This window comes from Schistocerca serialis, chromosome 7 (genome assembly GCF_023864345.2).
Source record: "Schistocerca serialis cubense isolate TAMUIC-IGC-003099 chromosome 7, iqSchSeri2.2, whole genome shotgun sequence".
Classification (NCBI taxonomy): domain Eukaryota; kingdom Metazoa; phylum Arthropoda; class Insecta; order Orthoptera; family Acrididae; genus Schistocerca; species Schistocerca serialis.
The window spans coordinates 54,500,160-54,522,875 of record NC_064644.1 but is presented as its reverse complement, the minus strand read 5'-3'; the positions used below and the strand labels follow the sequence as shown (position 1 = coordinate 54,522,875).

At 44.6% G+C, this 22,716-nt stretch overlaps 1 protein-coding gene across 1 annotated transcript in view; it reads left to right on the top strand.

Moving 5' to 3' along the window:
- Nucleotides 1-22,716, top strand: part of LOC126412714 (carbonic anhydrase-related protein 10-like) — a 437,817-nt gene that overhangs the window by 293,621 nt on the left and 121,480 nt on the right. Inside the window, exons 4-5 of the mRNA XM_050082432.1 lie at nt 18,567-18,703; nt 20,749-20,940. Of these exons, the coding sequence (XP_049938389.1) occupies nt 18,567-18,703; nt 20,749-20,940 (329 nt within the window). The remainder of the gene's footprint in view (nt 1-18,566; nt 18,704-20,748; nt 20,941-22,716) is intronic.

The window sequence follows — 22,716 nt, the reverse complement described above, 5'->3', positions numbered from 1 at the left end:
TGCCCTCCGCCACACACCGTTGGGTGGCTTGCGGAGTATAAATGTAGATGTAGATGTAGACAAGCACACTGTAAACAAACATACAAACATCGTATCTAGCAACTACACAGTTTGAATGGCACAAACAAGAGTTGGTATGGGAACTTTTACACAAACTCCACTCTGATTCTAATTTACCTTACTTTTAGTTTGTTAATGGCAACATGCACTGCTCCATTTAAAAAGTTTGTGTTTGCACAAAAATACATTTTATAAGTATTAGTAAATTCTATATATTGGTTAGTACTCAGGTGCTCTTATTAGAGCACCTGAGTACTAATCCATCCTGTAAAAATTGCACTTCATCAGCGCTTTCCATTTCCGAAATATGTGCGGTGCAAGTTTTAGGTGACTCACTCTGTACAAGGAATGATTACACAGTGGCTTTTCCATACAGACCTCGCTTTTTATTCTTGGTTGTTTGCGAGGATACTGTGTTATGCCTCGTTTGAGATGGAGAAATGGCTACGTGCAGGTGTCAGATATCGTCAGCAACAAGATCGTGGCCCATCGTAAGAGAGGTTTTAGAACCACGACATTGATTCTCGCGTTAGTGGAGTTTCCATGACTGCGCCTAAGTCAACGCTATGCAGGATTTCAGCGAAATCACGCGACTAGCGCCCGAGAGCGCAGACATATTGTTGGGTCGGCTGAGTGGAACCTTACACCCACGCCAAGTACTTCAAGTCAGGAATGTTAGCAGCAAGATACTTGTGTTACGGACAGGTAGACTACACCTCTAGCACTGTATCAGCTTACTTTGACGCGGCAGCGAAGAGACATATGCCGATATTGCAGCGACTAGCATCCACTGTGTACACAGCAATGGCATCATATCGCATTTTCAAACTATACGAATCGAGTAATTGCATGATGGTATGGGATGACACGGTACACAATACGATCACGTCTCTCTCCCACAGCTGGTAATCAGGACAGCAGCAGTTACATATCTGACTTGATAAGGCCTGTGGGTGTGCCACATGTTCAAGGTCTCCGTGACGTAGAACAAGAAAACAAAAGACCACATATTGGCCGTGATGATTGGCCACCCTCGACTCGGAGGCAGCTGGATAGCTACCGTGACAAGTACGTTTCGATTAGTCTCACACTCTGAAAGCTTCCCGGTACTGGCCGCTGAGAGATTAGCGCGCCACCACTCTCCTTCCACTACGGTTGATTTTCTCATGAATGGAGTTAAAGAACATTGCATAGCGTACCCATATCTCTTACCAAAGCCCAGTCGAATTCGATGACAGCGGTCTTAGAGGCACTATTGCTGACAGAGGAGGCAGCTTTCAGTGTTATATTTTTCTCTGTGTCACCTACGAATTTAATCTAATGCTGTTTCTATTAAATTGTATATGGACAATAAGTGAAATTTCGCTACTTCTATTCCTCCATGAGAATTTTAATAGCTAGCAATGTACTCTCGTAAGCAGCCTTCGTTTCTAGGCAGGTTGCCCACCAGTTATTCATTTAGACCCAGGATTTACACTTACAGAGGACAGGAGCAAGCAATAGTATTGCAGCTTGTGACAGGTGTGGCTGCAGAGCAAGCAAGACAAAGTCGTCGGGTTCTGTATGACGCTGCGGTCTGTAACGAGCCACCGGCAACATTATATCTGTCTCTGCAGACACTGAGTTCTGTAGATTGTCGCTGATATCGCTATTATCTCACTACACCAATGTATGAAAGTCATTCTTGAATAACTTCCTGGATTCTGACGTTTGCAGTGTAGGAAGAGTACAACAACTGGTCGAACGCCGGATGTGGAATTACAAAATTAGCGTCAATGGTCCATTCCTCACCGTAAATAACTGATCTTCATCAACAACTATTAGTCGATATTCAACACCTCCCTCCATATAAGCACGTTATTTGCATATACAGGGCTACTATAAATGGTTCCTTCTTCTTCAGAGTCCTACATTCACCGACGTCTTATGTACACAAGTGTGATAGATGCATGCACAAATCCCTGAACTCAACGAATTTGATCTGTGACTGCTAGTTGGCGTTTCGAGTGCCGTGCTTTGACCAAATTCCAGCTAACAAGAATACAGTTGTTTCGCCTCCAAGCTGATTTTCAGCAACATAGCTACTTTCCGTTTATCAACGTAGATATATTCATCCCCACAATGTGAGAGTGCGGACCATTGAAAATCCTCATGAAATCGTGTCGCATGAACGATATTCGCAGAAGGTTAATGTTTTCTGTGCAGTATCACAGACGAAGATGTGTAGGCCGTTTTTCTTCTCTGATATCAATATGACGTATACCTCTTACCTTGTCATGTTACAGTAATGTTTGTTTCCACAACAGACTGTTGATTGTGAGAATTTAATCTTCTAACTAGAAGGGGTATTCCAGTGTTTATCTCTAGCTAAACTACGAACTTTCACATCGTTGCATTTGTCGTGGTGGTGATGATGATGTGGCTCTGCTTCCTTGGCCCCCCAAGTCACCTGACTTAACCTCTTGTGACCTTTTCCTGTGGAGATACATTAAGGACCGTATTTCGCTACCCCTACCGCCAAGAATACTCCAGCTGCTCAGAGATCGCACGAATGCTGCTGTGATGACTGTGGACAAGATATTGCTATTTAAGATATGGACTATCGCTTGGACGTGTTTCATGTGACTAAACAGGCACTCATGGAACATTAGTAAATTGCACAATGCGAAGTTGGTGAGTTTGTGGTTCTATTCATGCATCAGTCTTACGTATGCATGTCACACTTTCGAAAAAATAGAACTCTCTCTAGACAAACGAATCATTTGTAGTTGCCCCGTATAATGGAAACTGAGGCCTCTGAGTATTATTTCGAAACAAAATTTCCGATAATTTATTTCATGTTTCATACTCTGTTCTCTCCCTTGGTAGCCAATCGAAGGTTGATTATTTCTGTAATTGCTGAGGTACTGTAACAGATAAATTTGGGACAGGTCACTTGGTGAATGGGTCAGCCCCCTCTTTAGAAATACATTTGAATAAATAAATAACGGCTCCAGCCGCCGCGAGAGCAGTCACGAAACTAGTAATGAATCAATTAGAGATCAATAATTCTTCTCACAGCTGTTGCGGTTATTTATTTATTCAAGTACATTAGAGTCAGTTGCTTTATAAGGGAGAGGTCGGATTTTTGTTGAAGAGCTGTAACGCATAAATTTGGGGAAATTGCTCTCTGTAAGGGTTACCGCCTTTGCCATCAGATTTATCACATACCGCTAGCTATGTGGGGTGATTGAGCTGCCACTACCGCAGGGTTTATGCAGCCCCAGAGCCTTCAAATACCATGTGCAAGATTTTAGTATTCGCTTGCTCCCCATGTGCGAACTATTAGTCCTACAGGAAAATGAAGAGGATCTTTTTGTAGGAAATGTAATGTATTTAAATTTCGTACTGCGATACAGTTTCTCTTAGGGCCACAGATTGCGAGTTAGTCACGAAAAACGCTTTTGAAGGTAACTTTTACACATTTTTTTAAAAATAATTTGAAATCTATGGCTTCCACCAGAAGCGCATCCCAGGACAAAATTTCTCTACATTTAATTTCCTACACAAATGTCTCTTTCATTTTCTTTCTTTAGCACTAACACTTTGCACATATCGAGCGAGATAATATGAAAATATTGCACGTAGTGTTTTAAAGTGGTGCAGGTTGCATGAAGCCCAATGGTAGAGGTGCCGGGTACTTGAAACACGCTGTTTACCTGGAAACAATGCTGACTTCGCATGCTGAAAGCTCTGCTCAGTTTATCAGTCAAGCTACAGTTACATCCTGGGCACGTAATTGTTTTTATAAGCTTACCATGTTGGGACAACAGATATAGCCTCCGATGCCTGTGAACATGTAGGAGGTGTGGTGGAAGTGTACTGCACTCATATCTGGAAGGACAGCTGGCTACTTACCGTCCGGCCATTCTGATTCAGGTTTTCTCTGGTTTTATTAAATTTCTTAAGCCAAATGCTTGTTTAGTTCCTTTGAAAACAAAACGTCAGATCTGCTTCTCCATCCTTTCGGTATTCGACCTTGGAGTGTGAAAATTATTGTGAAATTGTTACGACTTTGTGTTATGATTTCGTTATGTTTGAAATACAATTCCATCCAGAAACGGACACAATATGAGTATCGTCTGTAGGGAAAAAAAACGGAATATACACTCCTGGAAATTGAAATAAGAACACCGTGAATTCATTGTCCCAGGAAGGGGAAACTTTATTGACACATTCCTGGAGTCAGATACATCACATGATCACACTGACAGAACCACAGGCACATAGACACAGGCAACAGAGCATGCACAATGTCGGCACTAGTACAGTGTATATCCACCTTTCGCAGCAATGCAGGCTGCTATTCTCCCATGGAGACGATCGTAGAGATGCTGGATGTAGTCCTGTGGAACGGCTTGCCATGCCATTTCCACCTGGCGCCTCAGTTGGACCAGCGTTCGTGCTGGACGTACAGACCGCGTGAGACGACGCTTCATCCAGTCCCAAACATGCTCAATGGGGGACAGATCCGGAGATCTTGCTGGCCAGGGTAGTTGACGTACACCTTCTAGAGCACGTTGGGTGGCACGGGATACATGCGGACGTGCATTGTCCTGTTGGAACAGCAAGTTCCCTTGCCGGTCTAGGAATGGTAGAACGATGGGTTCGATGACGGTCTGGATGTACCGTGCACTATTCAGTGTCCCCTCGACGATCACCAGTGGTGTACGGCCAGTGTAGGAGATCGCTCCCCACACCATGATGCCGGGTGTTGGCCCTGTGTGCCTCGGTCGTATGCAGTCCTGGTTGTGGCGCTCACCTGCACGGCGCCAAACACGCATACGACCATCATTGGCACCAAGGCAGAAGCGACTCTCATCGCTGAAGACGACACGTCTCCATTCGTCCCTCCATTCACGCCTGTCGCGACACCACTGGAGACGGGCTGCACGATGTTGGGGCGTGAGCGGAAGACGGCCTAACGGTGTGCGGAACCGTAGCCCAGCTTCATGGAGACGGTTGCGAATGGTCCTCGCCGATACCCCAGGAGCAACAGTGTCCCTAATTTGCTGGGAAGTGGCGGTGCGGTCCCCTACGGCACTGCGTAGGATCCTACGGTCTTGGCGTGCATCCGTGCGTCGCTGCGGTCCGGTCCCAGGTCGACGGGCACGTGCACCTTCCGCCGACCACTGGCGACAACATCGATGTGCTGTGGAGACTTCACGCCCCACGTGTTGAGGAATTCGGCGGTACGTCCACCCGGCCTCCCGCATGCCCACTATACGCCCTCGCTCAAAGTCCGTCAACTGCACATACGGTTCACGTCCACGCTGTCGCGGCATGCTACCAGTGTTAAAGACTGCGATGGAGCTCCGTACGCCACGGCAAACTGGCTGACACTGACGGCGGCGGTGCACAAATGCTGCGCAGCTAGCGCCATTCGGCGGCCAACACCGCGGTTCCTGGTGTGTCCGCTGTGCCGTGCGTGTGATCATTGCTTGTACAGCCCTCTCGCAGTGTCCGGAGCAAGTATGGTGGGTCTGACACACCGGTGTCAATGTGTTCTTTTTTCCATTTCCAGGAGTGTATTTTAACTGTATGACAAATATATTGTGTTTCGTCGAAGAAGCACAGGGGGCCATATAACATGTTACCCAATGTGAAATCCGAATTCCTCCTTGCGTATGCAATGTTCAAATAAATTACCATAATGCAGTCGGTTTACGAAGACAATAACCGGCGATGTTTCGACAGGAGCAAAAACTGCCTTGAAAATGGCAGGGTGAGGTCCTTTCGAAATATCAGCGGTTCTTTAAGGTGTCACCTGGCGGCATTCTCGTAAGCTATTTGAAGTTGCACCTTGTTGTAGCAGGTCAATTACTTTCAATAAATGCTGCATTACGCTTCAAAATGAGACACATAAATGACACTGTCTTTCAGTATAGTCGCAAAGTCTCTGTAAAGAGCGGTCGGAATTTGCACCAGTTGTTCAACCCCTCGACCATAGAAATCCACTCCTCCGTCAACGAGCCATTCGAAAACCGCTGTGTGTACACCCTCATCGTTGGAAAAGGTGGGCTGCAGCGAATCAGTTCCTCAACTGTCGGCACATTGTCGTCTGTGGCCGATGTCGGTGGCTCCATCCCCGTTCAGCACCACTCACCTCTGTGCAGCCTCGGTAAATTTTCAGACTGTTTCACTACCGCAACACGCGACACTGGATTTCATTTATATACATTCAGAATTTCACAATAAATCCGTGCCCAATTTAGAAGGTGTGTTCATCAGAAATTTCCCACGTACTTCAACAACAGAGTACGTCTCCAGCTACTGCGACATTTGAGTCCTACACTCTGGTGCACCTGTTATCCGTTCCTCAGAAGAACTATGTCTGCAGAAAAACCGAAACATGTACCCTATTTTGACAACTTGCCAGTCTTGCTGTGCTATGTTTTTTCCCCTGGCAACAACTTTTGTACCTAAACAACTGGCTATTAAAATTTCTACACCACGAAGATGACGTGCTACAGACGCGAAATTTAACCGACAGGAAGAAGATGCTCTGATATGCAAATGATTAGCTTCTCAGAGCATTCAAACACGGTTGGCGCCGGTGGCGACACCTACAACGTGCTGACATGAGGACGGTTTCCAAGCGATTTCTCATACACAAATAGCAGTTGACCGGCGTTGCCTGGTGATACGTTGTAGTGATGCCTCGTGTAAGGAGGAGAAATGCGTACCATCACGTTTCCGACTTCCATTAATGTCGGATTGTAGCATATCGCGATAGCGGTTTATCGTATCGCGACATTGCTGCTCGCATTGGTCGAGATCCAATGACTGTTAGCAGAATGTGGAATCGATGGCTTCAGGAGGGTAATGCGGAACGCCGTGCTGGATCCCAACGGCCACTTGTCACTAGCAGTCGAGCTGACAGGGATCTTATCCGCATGGCTGTAACGGATCGGGCAGCCACGTCTCGATCCCTGAGTCAACAGATAGGGACGTCTGCAAGACAACAAGCATCTGCACAAACAGTTCGACGACGTTTGCAGCAGCATGGAGTATCAGCTGGGAGACTGTGGCTGCGCTTACCCTTGCCGCTGAATCACAGACAGGAGCGCCTGTGATGCTATACTCGACGACTACCCTGGGTGCATGAATGGCAAAACGTAATTTTTTCGGATGAATCCAGGTTCTGTTTACAGAATCATGATGGTCGCATCCGTGTCTGGCGACATCACGGTGAATGTACTTTGGAAGCGTGTATTCGTCATCGCCGTACTGGCGTATCACCCGGCGTGATGGCATGGGGTGCCATTGGTTACACGTCTCGGTCACCTCTTGTTCGCATTGACGGCACTTTGAACAGTGGTCGTTACATTTCAGATGTGTTATGATCCGTGGCTCTACCCTTCATTCGATCCCTGCGAAACCCTACATTTCAGCAGGATAATGCACGACCGCACTTTGCAGGTCCGCTACGGGCCTTTCTGGATACAGAAAATGTTCGACTTCTGCCGCGGCCAGCACATTCTCCAGATCTCTCACCAACTGAAAACGTCTGGTCAATGGTGGCCGAGCAACTGGCTCGTCACAATACACCAGTCACTATTCTTGATGAACTGTGGTATCGTGTTGAAGCTGTATGGGCAGCTGTACCGGTACACGCCATCCAATCTCTGTTTCACTCAATGCCCAGGCGTATCAAGGCGGTTATTACAGCCAGAGGTGGTTGGTCTGTGTACTGATTTATCAGGATCTATGCACCCAAATTGCGTGAAAATGTAATCACATGTCAGTTCTAGTATAATATATTTGTCGAATGAATACCGGTTTATCATCTGCATTTCTTCTTGGTGTAGCAATTTTAATGGCCAGAAGTGTATTTTACGTCGCCTCGTAATAATTACTCTATAGTAACCGGTTCAAACATGACAGTATTTAAACAGGTATGTGGTGTTGTAATGGTCGTCGTACTCAGTACTGTTGGACGTGTTTTCTACCGTTAATTGTTGACCACCTGTACCCGTGCATGTAGTGGGGAACTCCTGCTGTGTGAACGTACTATGAACTTCTTAGGATCAAGCGTATTCAAATATACGGAATGTGAAAATACAAGCTCTTCACAATATTAACAAGCGGTATTCAATTTTTTGGGTGTATTGGGCAATGTGAGTAATGTCATGACGCTGTTCTCCAAGGTATTCCATCATGTGCAGGCCTCTTTATCTCTTCTTATAACTGCAACCTACAGCCATTTTAAACTACTTACTGTATTAGAGTTTCGGTCTCCCTTTACGACTTTTACCTCCTACACTTTCTCCCATTACGGTATTGATGATTCCTCGATGGCCTAGGATATACGAGGGTTGCCAAGAAAGTAACGCATCTCATTTTTTTTCTCAGCCGAAAACAATGCTACGAATGCGAAACGTTACTCGTATGTTTTGAAGTCTCCTGAGTGAGCGCGCCAAGTTTCCGTCACTTCCGGCAGATAGCGTAGCTGCAGGACAGTTTCAAAATGGCGTCTGTAGGTGATGTGCGTTACACGCAACGTGCCGTCATTGAATTTCTCACTGCAGGGAAATAAACGTTGGGAAATATTCACTAACGCTTGTGCAAAGTCTATGGAGCATCTGCCGTCGACAGAAGTGCAGTTAGTCGCTGGGCACTTGGGTGAGGCCACCAGAATGCCGTTCAGCGAAGCTCCACGATTTGCAGACATTGGGGAGAGCATCCACGGCTGTTACATCTGACGCGTGGCAGCGAGCTTCCACTTGTTTGGGCCTTTAAATGATGCCATTCGTGGAAGACATTTCGAGGCGATGAGGAGATGATCCACACAGTGAAGCACTGGCTCCGCCACCAGGACAAGTGTTGGTGCGGACATGGCATACAAGGCCTTGTTTCACGCAGGAGGAAACATCATAGTACGAGATAGAGATTACGTGGAAAAATAAAAGACCATTCCTTTGCGAGTGTTATGTTCAGTAAAGAATTGTTGAAGAAAAAAAAATGTTGTGCTTTACTTTCTGGGCAACCATCGTATCTTATCAACCGATCCACTTTTCAGCCAGTCGCCGCATAAATTAACTTATTTCTCAATTCTGTACAGCACCTCTTCATTAATTATTCAATTGACCCATCTAATCTCCAATATTCGTCCGTAATACCACATTTGAGAAGATTCCATTCTCTTTGTCCCACATGTACATCGTTCACATTTGACTACCATACTAGATAATGAATTGATAATTAAATCAAGATGAACATCAACAAAAGCAAAACGACGATAATGGAATGTAGTCGAATTAAGTCAGGTGATGCCGAGGGAATTAGGAAATGAGACACTTAAAGTAGTAAAGGAGTTATGCTATTTGGGGAGCAAAATAACTGATGATGGTCGAAGTAGAGAGGATATAAAATGTAGACTGGCAATGGCAAGGAAAGCGTTTCTGAAGAAGAGAAATTTGTTAACATCGAGTATAGATTTAAGTGGCAGGAAGTCGTTTATGAAAGTATTTGTTTGGGGTGTAGCCATTTATGGAAGTGAAACGTGGACGATAAATAGCTTAGACAAGAAGAGTGTGGTGTCACCGCCAGACACCACACTTGCTAGGTGGTAGCTTTAAATCGGCCGCGGTCCATTAGTAAATGTCGGACCCGCGTGTCGCCACTGTCAGTGATCGCAAACCGGGCGCCACCACACGGCAGGTCTCGAGAGACTTACTAGCACTCGCCCCAGTTGTACGGACGACTTTGCTAGCGACTACGCGGACGGAGACTCTCTCATTTGCCGAGAATATAGATAGCATAGCCTTCAGCTAAGTCAATGGCTACGACCTAGCAAGGCGCCATAGCAATTGATAGTTATCGTATGAAGCATGTCTCATCAAGAACGATGTATACAAATGATGGATTAAAGTTAAGTATTACAGAAGCTACGTACTTTTCTTTATAGCATTCATTACGTATCCTGTTTCAGACCTCACGCCATCCTGCGTGAGCTTATAGCGTGCATTTCGGTCTCCTCAAACCACACTGTATCGGCACTTCTGTCGACACATCAAAGAGAATAGAAGCTTTTGAAATGTGGTGCTACATAACAATGCTGAAGATTAGATGGGTAGATCACACAACTAATGAGGAGGTATTGAATAGAATTGGGGATAAGAGGAGCTTGTGGCACAACTTGACTAGAAGTAGGGATCGTGTTGTGACTTGGCAAGACAGCCAAGTCACTATGAGAGGAAACCGAAAGGCACGCGTTTAAGCTCACGCAGGCTGGCGTGAGGTCTGGAACAGTTAAAGGATTTGAGTCTAGCAAATAAAGTACGTAGCTGTTGGAATACTCAACTTTAATCCATAATTGGTGAACATCGGCCTGACGGTACATGCATCACAAGATAAATAGCAATTGATAATGGCGCCTTGCTAGGTCTTAGCAAATGACGTAGCTGAAGGCTATGCTAACTATCCTCTCGGCAAATGGGAGCGTAATTTGTCAGTGAACCATCACTAGCAAAGTCGGCTGTACAACTGGGGCGAGTGCTAGGAAGTCTCTCTAGACCTGCCGTGTGGCAGCGCTCGGTCTGCAATCACTGACAGTGGCGACACGCAGGTCCGACGTATACTAACGGACCGCGGCTGATTTAAAGGCTACCACCTAGCAAGTGTGGTGTCTGGCGGTGACACCACATATCGGTGGTAGGACATGTTCTGAGACATTGAGGGATCACCAATTTAGTATTGGAGGACAGCGTAGAGGGTAAAAATCGTAGAGGGAGACCAAGAGATCAATGCACTAAACAGATTCAGAAGGATGTAGGGTGCAGTAGGTACTGGGAGATGAAGAAGCTTGCACAGGATAGAGTAGCATGGACAGTCTCAGGACTGAAGACCACAACAACAACAATTAAATCAAGACCCTAAGCTGTCGACAGGCGTATATAAACATCAACGGGGACAGTAGAAAATGTGTGCTCCGACCGGGACTCGAACACGGGATGTGTTTACACGGCAGACGTTCTATGCATCTGACCCACTGAGGGCTCAGAGAATCAGAGGATAGTGCGACTGCAGGGACTTATCCCTTGCACGCTCCCCGTGAGACCCACATTCCCAAATTAATGCCCACACATTACGTTCGTAGTGCCCCTGCCCATTACACTTATTACTCACGGCAGACAATCTGACCGAGTCGCGTAAGAGTTCAGGCAATTCGTGTGCATCCACCACAGAAGAAGAAAGTCAATGGCCAGTTAGCCTTAAGTATATGAAGATAGTATCTGTTCCGTCGGACATGTCCGAAAGAACAGATACCATCTTCATATACTAGATAATGTCCTATAAAACATGTATACCAATAATTTTCCAATACATGAGTGTATGGTTTGTCTAATTATTTATTGTAAAAAAAGTCTAAGAACGGAATGGAACTGCAAGCGTTATTCGAGAAGTAAGGTCCTGTCTTTTGCAAAATGGATACAACAGTGAAAATCAAAAATGTTTTATTTGCAAAATTTAGCTACCTTTCAGCAACTACTCTACATAGTCGCCCCCCCCCCCCCCCCGACTGAGACATTTGTCGTAGCGTTGTACCAACTTTCCTATACCCTCGTCCTAGATGGAAGTCGCCTGTGCTGTCCGCCACTTCTCTACACTGGTCTGAAGGTCGTTGTGTTAGCCAAGATGTTGTCATCATACATGTGAGGAGAGATATATATCAGAGGCAGCCACGTCAGTGCTGTATAGTGGCAGATCAAACACTTCCCACTGAAAACGCTGCAGGAGCGTCATAATTGCGCCGGTGGTGTGTGGTCGAGAATTGTCATAAAGAAGAAAATGCATGACACTGATGTTGTGTGGGTTTGCATAATATCAGGCGAAATCTCTCAGCAGACACCCCTACTTGGAGGGAGACGCTGCTTTCTAGGCTTCTTTACGTGTTCACTGTATCCTCAGAACTGAAAAAAGCGATATGAAGCGATCGAAGAGCGTAGTAGGGACACTGCCCAGCACGTCTGTGGCAACCTTGATCGGTTTTTCGCAGTGGTTTCAATTTCGCGACCCCTCGGACCTCACTCTCCGAATAATCCTCGTGGAGACTTTATAGAAAAATTTATTCACTTCTTGCAGCTGGGGCTGACAGTCAAAGATGATCATGCTGTCCTTTAAAAATGTTAAATGACTGTCAACCTCAGCTACAAGAAGTTAATCAGTTTTTCTTATGTTTGGGTTTCCTTTGTGTTATTAGTATTTAAAATGATTTATGAGTAATTAATACAAATAGTAGCTATATTTTTACTTTTACATTCCTGAAAGTTCTTGATATACCTTACCTTGTAGCAAAAGTCAAATGTGGATGATGAATGTGTCATACAAGAAGAGATTAGAAGCTTTTGAAAAGTGGTTTATATAATAGAGTCGAATCTTAGATGGCTTGATCAACCAACTAATGAGGAGCTACTGAATAAAACTGGGAAAAAATTAATTTGTTGCACAACTTTAGTGAATGGAGGGATTGGTCGGTGGAGCGTATCCTGAGGCTTCAGTTTTGTAATGGAAGAAAGAGTAATATGTCAAAATTATAGAGGGAGACCAATGTACGAACGCAGTGTGTATATAAGTAAGGGGTCTTAAAAAGTATGCAGTAATTCATGGGATGATTGCACGCATCAAAACAAGAGAGAAATTTATTATAACCATGGGTCCCACAAAGCATACATTCTGACATGTGACCAGTCCGGAGTAGGTGATCAACGTGATTTACATTCATCTCAGTCAATGTCTCTGTCTTTCAGTGTAAGGAGTCACGGACTCTTTGAAATCGTCGTGGTTGGTTCTGAATGTGGTGATATGCAGGGAAGACATGTTTTTGTAGTTTCTGCACATAGTTTATTGGTGTGGCATCATGTGCCCCATGTCCCCATAACCAGAAATCTAGTGGATGTAGGCCTTGAGAACGCGCAGGCCAAGGTATGGGACCTTCACAGCCGATCCACGGATTTTCAAACGTCCTCGTCAGGTGACGAAGCACAATACAGAGAATATGTGCTGGTGCGCCGTCATACATATACCACATCTGTAGTCTGTCCTGACATGGTACATACTCTAGCAAGATAGGCAGTACCTTCTTCAGAAAGCGGTGCTAACGAGCCCCGGTTAATCTCTGTGGTAGCATATATGGCCCTATTGCTTTATCGCAAAGAACGCCTATACATACACTGACTGAGAATCGAACCTGATGCCTTACTTCTTGAACGATACAGTGTGGGATTTTTCATCGGCCCACACGTGCAGATTGTAGAAATTTACAACGCCATGTCCTGTAACCCCTGCCTCATCAGGAAGCAATATCTTGGAAACAAACTGAGGATCTGCTCCAAGAACCATTGGCAGAACTGCACCCTGGCAGGATGGTCTGGTGCCCTAAGGGGCTGGGCGCGATGAACATGGTTCAGAAACGACAACTGATCATAGAGCACCGCCAGGACCAGAGGATGACTAACAACTTCAGCTGCTGCTATTCGTCACACCGTAGTTCCAAGATTGTGTCCAGTCCATCTAGAATAGGCTCCTCCGTTTGAGGCGTGCGAACTATCTACTTTGTTCTGTGCTAAGGAACCCTTTTTCCCTAAGACGCTAGAACAACTGACTGAACAGCTCAACCCTGCGTCTTCAGTGTACAGGTTACGGTATCTCAGATTAACTCTATTTGCTAAACCATGACAGTAAATCTAGTTTGCCATTTCTCTTGTGGAATAAAAGGTCTCCATTGCTACGTTGTATCTGTAAGAGAGAAAACATGTTGTACCGATCCAGAAACATCACAATAACATGTAGGAGGGTCGTTCAATAAGTAATGCCCCATATTTATTTTCATAGAACGTATTTATTGTTAAGAGTCAGAATTTAGTGACAATATAGATCAACATGTCTTGTCCATGTTCTGTACTTCTAAGCAGTCTCCATCGGGTTCTATGGCCGTACGCCAACGTTGTAGAAGAGCATGTATTCCCTGCTGGTAAAAGCTCTTGTCCTACAGGCAGAGCCCTGTTTTCACTGCATGACTTACACTATCGCCATCTTCAAAATTGGTCCGTGACAGAAAGGCCTCTCCGTCGGTCTCCAAACGCTCCAACAATTCAGATGTGATGGCCTTTCTTTGAATATTGTGGTGCGCTGTGAGCATTCGTTGAACCCGTCGAGAGCACCTCCTTGAACATCCGGGTCTCGATCACTGAAGACGCACTTGCAATGCCGACCGACGAATGTAGAGCCAATTGTCGAGCTGTCATGCGCCGGTCGGTACCAGTAATGGCATCCGCACGATTCAGCATATCTTTAGCACTGGCTGCGTCCCGATCGTGGCAGATCATGGAGCTCTGTTTCTGCATTTCCTGAGGCTGTAACTTTCTTTACCCATCGTACAACAGTACTCCTACCAACTACAGCATCGCCATACGCTGTACACAAACGTTTATGGATGTTCACCACGGATTCTTTTTCTGCTCACAAGAATTCAATAACAGCACGCTGCTTGTAACGTGAGTCGTATGTAGAAACTGTTTTGACGCTGTTCCGCGGCCCTGCCATCCGCCAAAACGGTTCGAAACTTCACCGGCGCAAAGAACAAACGTCAAATGTGAAGCACTATCAACGACGTTTGTCAATGTGTATTAATGGTTTTTTTTTTTTTTTTAATGTGGGGCGTTACTTACTGAACAACCCTACTACTTCAATTGTGACTTGTAAGCACGAAAAACATCACGGTACACACCCGGAGTTAGGAGAAATGTACCCAAACGTAAACAGATGTAAGGAGACTTCAGTATAATCCATAAAAAGTAAACGGATCTATTCACCGCAGACTATTGAGCCAAATAATGTTTATTTCGATATTGGAGCACGCTGTTGATCCTAGTATGACATGTCGCGCGAGTGCAACAACGGTGCTCATATCCGCAACCACATGTTCGCAGTGTTCCATGTCAGGAGATGTAATTAACATTAATTATCTGGTAGTTGTCCGTAGAAGACGGATAATGCATTGCCATGGCTGACATCACAAGAACGCTTCCTATGAACACGTGATCATATGTCACATGTCAGAACGTAGCTTGATAAGTCTCATGGTTATAGCACATTTTTGTCTCGTTTTGAGGCATACTATCATACCCTGAAATGTGGGATGGTTACTTTAACGTCCTGTATAATCACAGCCATATGTTGGGTATTTAGTATTGCCGTTGGTATCATTTGTTTTTTACATAAACAACATCAAACCATTACTCGTGTACATTGTATAACGAAAAACGTTCGAATGAGAGCTCTTTCGTTAGTTGCTGGATTAAAACTTATTGTTCATCTACATCTACATCTACATCTACATCCATACTCCGCAAGCCACCTGACGGTGTGTGGCGGAGGGTACCTGGAGTACCTCTCCCTTCTTTTCCTGTCTCGTATTGTTCGTGGAAAGAGGGATTGTCGGTATGCCTCTGTGTGGGTACTAATCTCTCTGATTTTATCCTCATGGTCTCTTCGCGAGATATACGTAGGAGGGAGCAATTTATTGCTTGACTCTTCGGTGAATGTACGTTGTCAACTTCAACAAAAGCCCGTACAGAGCTACTGAGCGTCTCTCCTGCAGAGTCTTCCACTGGAGTTTATCTATCACCTCCGTAACGCTTTCGCGATTACTAAATGATCCTGTAACGAAGCGCACTGCTCTTCGTTGGATATTCTTTATCTCTTCTATCAACCCTATCTGGTACGGATCCCACACTATTGAGCAGTATTCACGCAGTGGGCGAACAAGCGTACTGTAACCTACTTCCTTTGTTTTCGGATTGCATTTCCTTAGGATTCTTCCAATGAATCTCAGTCTGGCATCTGCTTTACCCACGATCAACTTTATATGATCATTCCATTTTAAATCACTCCTAATGCGTACTCCCAGATAATTTATGGAATTAACTGCTTCCAGTTGCTGACCTGCTATATTGTAGCTAACTGATAAAGAATATTTCTTTCTATGTATTCGCAGCACATTACACTTGTCTACATTGAGATTCAATTGCCATTCCCTGCACCATGCGTGAATTCGCTGCAGATCCTTCTGCATTTCAGTACATGTTTCTATTGTTACAACCTCTCGATATACCACAGCATCATCCACAAAAAGCCTCAGTGAACTTCCGATGTCATCCACAAGTTCATTTATGTATAATGTGAATAGCAACGGTCCTACTACCCTCCCCTGCGGCACACCTGAAATCACACTTACTCGGAAGACTTCTCTCCATTGACATGTGGCGTTCTATTATCTAGAAACTCTTCAATACAAACACACAATTAGTCTGATAGTCCATATGCTCTTACTTTGTTCATTAAACGACTGTGGGGAACTGTATTGAACGCCTTGCGGAAGTCAAGAAAAACGGCATCTACCTGGGAACCCGTGTCTTTGGTCCTCTGAGTCTCGTGGACGAATAGCGCGAGCTGGGTTTCACACGACCGTCTTTTTCGAAACCCATGCTGATTCCTACAGAGGATATTTCTAGTCTCCAGAAAAATAATTATACTCGAACATAATACGTGTTCCAAAATTCTACAACTGATAGACGTTAGAGATATAGGTCTATAGTTCTGCACATCTGTTCGACGCTCCTTCTTGAAAACGGGGATGACCTGTGCCCTTTTCCAATCCTATGGAACACTACGCTCTTCTAGAGACCTACGGTACACCACTGGAGAAAGGGGGGGGGGGGGGGGCAAGTTCCTTCGCGTTCTGTGTAAAATCGAACTGATATCCCATCAGATCCAGCGGCCTTTCCTCTTTTGAGCGATTTTAATTGTTTCTCTATCCCTCTGTCGTCTATTTCGATATCTACCATTTTGTCATCTGTGCGACAATCTAGAGAAGGAACTACAGTGCAGTCTTCCTCTGTGAAACAGCTTTGGAGAAAGACATTTAGTATTTCGGCCTTCAGTCTGTCATCCTCTGTTTCAGTAGCATTTTGATCACAGAGTGTCTGGACATTTTGTTTTGATCCACCTACCGCTTTGACATAAGACCAAAATTTCTTAGGATTTTCTGCCAAGTCAGTACATACAACTTTACTTTCGAATTCATTGAACGCCTCTCGCATAGCCCTCCTCACACTACATTTCGCTTCGCGTAATTTTTGTTTGTCTGCAAGGCTTTGGCAATGTTTACGTTTGCTGTGAAGTTCCCTTTTGCTTCCGCAGCAGTTTTCTAACTCGGTTATTGTACCATGGTGGCTCTTTTCCGTCTCTTACGATCTTGCTTGGCACATACTCATCTAACGCATTATGTACGACGGTTTTGAACTTTGTCCACTGATCCTCAACACTATCTGTACTTGAGACAAAACTTTTGTGTTGAGCCAACAGGTACTCTGAAATCTGCTTTTTGTGACTTTTTCTAAACAGAAAAATCTTCCTACCCTTTTTAATATTCCTATTTACGGCTGAAATCATCGATGCCGTAACCGCTGTATGATCGCTGATTCCCTGTTCTGCGTTAACTGTTTCAAATAGTTCGGGTCTGTTGTCACCAGAAGGTCTAATATCTTATCGCCACGAGTCGGTTCTCTGTTTAACTGCTCAAGTTAGTTTTCAGATAAAGCACTTAAAAAAATTTCACTAAATTTTTTGTCCCTGCCACCCATTATGAACGTTTGAATCTCCCAGTCTATATCCGGCAAATTAAAATCTCCACACAGAACTATAACATGGTGGGGAAATCTACTCGAAATATTTTCACAATTATCCTTCAGGTGCTTAGCCACAACAGCTGCTGAGCCAGGGGGCGTATAGAGACATCCAATTATCATGTCTGAGCCTGCTTTAACCGTGACCTTCACGAAAATTATTTCACATTTCGGCTCTCCGTCAGTTTCCTTCGATACCATTGTACTTCTTATCGCTATAAGCATGCCTGCCCCTTCACTGTCCAGCCTGTCTCTGCGGTATACATTCCAATCTGAGTTTAGGATTTCATTACTGTTTACGTCTGGTTTCAGCCAACTTTCCGTCCCTAGTACTATGTGGGCATTGTGACCGTTTATTAATGAGAGCAGTTCTGGGATCTTTCTATAGACGCTCATGCAGTTTATTACTAGCAGATTAATATTGTTATTCCCTGTTGCAGTTTGCCTACTCCTACCTTGCCGTGTCTCAGGAGGCGTCTTGTCGGGCCTAGGGGGGGAATTCTCTAACCAAAAAAACCCACATGTGCACTCCACACGTACTCCGCTACCCTTGTAGCCGCTTTCTGCGTGTAGTGCACGCCTGACCTATTCAGGGGGCCCTACATTTCTCCACCCGATAGCGGAGGTCGAGAAATTTGCACCCCAGATCTCCGCAGAATCGTCTGAACCTCTGGTTTAAGCCTCAGTAGAAAGAGAGCATACAAGTAGCCTCGTGAGTGCCAGTTGAGGACGTGGCAGACAGAAGTGAGCAATACCTTTTATTTGTTTCTCCTGCAGGACCGGCGTTCTGGGGCCTCATCAACCCGCAGTGGACGCTGTGCAGCAAGGGTCGGAGGCAGTCGCCCATCGACGTGGACCCGGACAAGCTGCTGTTCGACCCCCTTCTTCGGCCGCTGCACATCGACAAGCGGCAGGTAGCTATGGCGCGAAGGCAGTGCTAGTGTCTGACTTCACTCGTTATTCCCAAGTTCTTTCGTGAACTATGTTACCAAAGAAGCGATGTATTAAGGTAACCAAAACTGACAGTGGGTGACAGCTGAAAGTCAATAAACGTAAACCGTCATGCTCTCATATTAACCACAGCCCCTTCACCACCACCATTTGATAGCAACAAGATAACCGTACCAAATGTCGTGCACCAATGAATTTGGGTTGTGCGTCATTTGCCCTCAGATATACTTGAAACATGGAAAATTAACTTCTGTACCTCTTTGATTCTGAGAAAGTTCAGGGACTACCTGTAACAACAATTTTGTATCTCCAACCATCAAGTAGTTACTGCTTCGGGACGTAACATCATTGTTACAGGCAGTCTACGAAAACCAGTTAATAGATGTTGGCCACTGATGCATCGTGTATACGACTGGAGTTAACCTCCTCAGCGTCAGTCAAGGGCTGAAGATAGCGCACTCAAGCACCGACACTAGTATCCATGCAATAGATAATTTCGTAAGGACAGTCCCTCAAACTTCCAATCAGAAGGATGAACATACAAGAACTTTTATTCAGTAACTTGTTAGTGTTATTTTTGTAGCACTTACTGCCTTGTATTACAGAGTGGAGCGTTTTCTGAGAGTTTACCTCTTCCTTTGTTACAGTTCCCAAATAGAAAACAGATTATGATAGCATGTGTCTTATCAATAATTTCGACATATTTATCGGTTTTGGTTTTGAATTAAATCTATTAATAGGCCAGGTATAGGAGTTATGGTTCATTACTTAAATCCGCATGAAGTTGTAACTATGCTCTATAAAGCAACTCTTTGATTTTACAAGGTTATCTTCACCACATCTGAATCCATGGATTCCTATTATTTGCATTAACGGCGCTTTTGGACACATTAATAGTCACATTCCAGTTGTCTTTGATTGATTTATGAAGTCAAAGATGTGTTAAATTTAATATTTTAATTTTAATTTAAGATATTAAATCTGATTCTTGTCGAAGTTTTCATGTCTCCAGTTCTTGATAAAATACTGTGTTGCTTATACCGACCAAAACGAATCTGCAAGGAAAGGAATCATGTTTATATTTCACTTGATTGCAGTCACATTTTACACAACATATTTATTTCATTTTAATTCAGTCTCTCCGTTGCTTCAAGGACGAAGCATCATAACGTGTCACAGTACATCTGAAAGATATTCGGACAGATTGAGTAGAACAATAAAACTGTAAATTATGATATTTAAGAATTAAGAAATAAATTTGAAGAGAGAATACAGTTAACAATAATTATGATAAATGTAGCGATAATTTACTGCATTTACATGTTGTAGTAATGATAACCAAATGACAAGTAAAGGTTTCAAATATATCGTATTAATGGAAGTCATCTTATCTTTCGACTGGAATGGTGATGGATGGCCATGAATCATAGAAATGACGTGCGCTGGACACTGTAAAGAAGCCTCTATCCTCCACGTATTAACAGTATTTCATAAACTACAATCTTTCTAGAATGAAATTTTCACTCTGCAGTTGAATGTGCGCTGATTTGATACTTCCTGGCAGATTAATACTGTCTGGCGGACCGAGACCCTCGCGGGCAAGTGTTCTACCAACTTTTTTAAAATATAAGAACGGATCAGATTTTTAAAAATTTTCTTTTAATCTAATTTTGTTCGCTTTCGTTCGTGGCATTTTCTCGGGGCGGACGTCGTAAGACACCCGTTTAAGTTCGTCGTTGATCGGTTAACTCAGTTTATTTTATTACAGAGGGCAGCTAACCCTCTGACCGAACACGCTGAGCTACTGTGCCGGCGTTTAGCTTACGAAAACACAATACCCACTCCCTGAGCGGAGAAAAACCAACTGAGCTACCAAGCACGACTCACGATCCGTCCTCAATTTTACTTCCGCAGTACCTCGCCTCCTACCTTCTAAACTTCACTTGTGCTTAGGAAGGTCGCGGACAGAGGTATCGACTGCAGTTATGTGTCCCACTTCGGTTGGCAGGTGAGCGGTACGCTACGCAACACGGGCCAGACGCTGATGTTCACGGTGGACAAGAACTCCAAGCACCCCGTCAACATCTCTGGCGGCCCGCTCGCCTACCGCTACCAGTTCGAGGAGATGTACTTCCACTACGGCGGTGACAACATGCACGGCTCCGAGCACCGCATCCACGGCTACACCTTCCCAGGAGAGGTAAGTGCGGCCGAGTGGTCAGGCCAACTTAGGGACACGCTTAAAGGTATCCATACTTGTTGGCATCAATACTTTCATCCTGAGACCGATACTGAAACACTCAATAATTTTCATCTGATACTTTGAATATTTCGTAAATGACTCCATGTATTACGAGCCGTAATCTTCTACATCTACATCTACAGCTACATCTACATACATACTCCGCAATCCACCATACGGTGCGTGGCGGAGGGTACCTCGTACCACAACTAGCATCTTCTCTCCCTGTTCCACTCCCAAATAGAACGAGGAAAAGTGACTGCCTATATGCCTCTGTACGAGCCCTAATCTATCTTAACTTATCTTTGTGGTCTTTCCGCGAAATGTAAGTCGGCGGCAGTAAAATTTTACTGCAATCAGCCTCAAATGTTGGTTCTCCAAATCTCCTCAGCAGCGATTCACGAAAATAACGCCTCCTTTCCTCTAGAGGCTCCCACCCGAGTTCCTGAAGCATTTCCGTAACACTCGCGTGATGATCAAACCTATCAGTAACAAATCTAGCAACCCGCCTCTGAATTGCTTCTATGTCCTCCCTCAATCCGACCTGATAGGTATCCCAAACGCTCGAGCAGTACTAAAGAATAGGTCGTATTAGTGTTTTGTAAGCGGTCTCCTTTACAGATGAACCACATCTTCCCAAAATTCTACCAATGAACCGAAGACGACTATCCGCCTTCCCCACAACTGACATTACATGCTTGTCCCACTTCATATCGCTCTGCCATGTTACGCCCAAATATTTAATCGACGTGACTGTGTCAGTAGCTACACTACTACAGGAGTATTCGAACATTACGGGATTCTTTTTTCTAGTCATCTGCATTAATTTACATTTAGCTATATTTAGAGTTAGCTGCTATTCTTTACGCCAATCACAAATCCTGTCCAAGTCATCTTGTATCCTCCGACAGTCACTCAACGATGACGCCTTCCCGTACGCCACAGCATCATCAGCAAACAGCCGCACATTGCTATCCACCCTATCCAAAAGATCATTTATGTAGATAGGAAACAACAGCGGCCCTACCGCACTTCCCTGGGGCACCCCAGATGATACCCTCACCTCCGATGAACACTCACCATCGAGGACAACGTACTCGGTTCCATTACGTAAGAAGTCTTCTAGCCACTCACATACTTGGGAACCAATCCCATAAGCTCGTACCTTAGTTACGAGTCTGCAATGGGACACCGAGTCAAAGGCTTTCCGGAAGTCAAGGAATATGGCATCCATCTGATACCCTTCATACATGGTTCGCAACATATCATGTGAAAAAAGGGCGAGTTGCGTTTCGCAGGAGCGATGCTTTCTAAAGCCCTGCTGATGCATGGACAGCAACTTCTCTGTCTCAAGGAAATTCACTATATTCGAACTGAGAATATGTTCGAGAATCCTGCAACATACCGATGTTAAGGAAATTGGCCTGTAATTTTGAGGATCCGTCCTTCTACCCTTTTTATATACAAGCGTCACCTGCGCTTTTTTGCAGTCACTCGGGACTTTACGTTGGGCAAGAGATTCGCGATAAATGCAAGCTAAGTAAGGAGCCAATGAAGTATAGCACTCTCTGTAAAACCGTATTGGAAACCCATCAGGACGTGGTGATTTATTTATTTTCAACCCATTCAGCTGCTTCCCAACCCCATGGATGTCTATCACTATGCCCTCCATACGAGAATCTGTACGAGACTCAAACGGTGGTATGTTTGTACGATCCTCCTGCGTGAAAGATT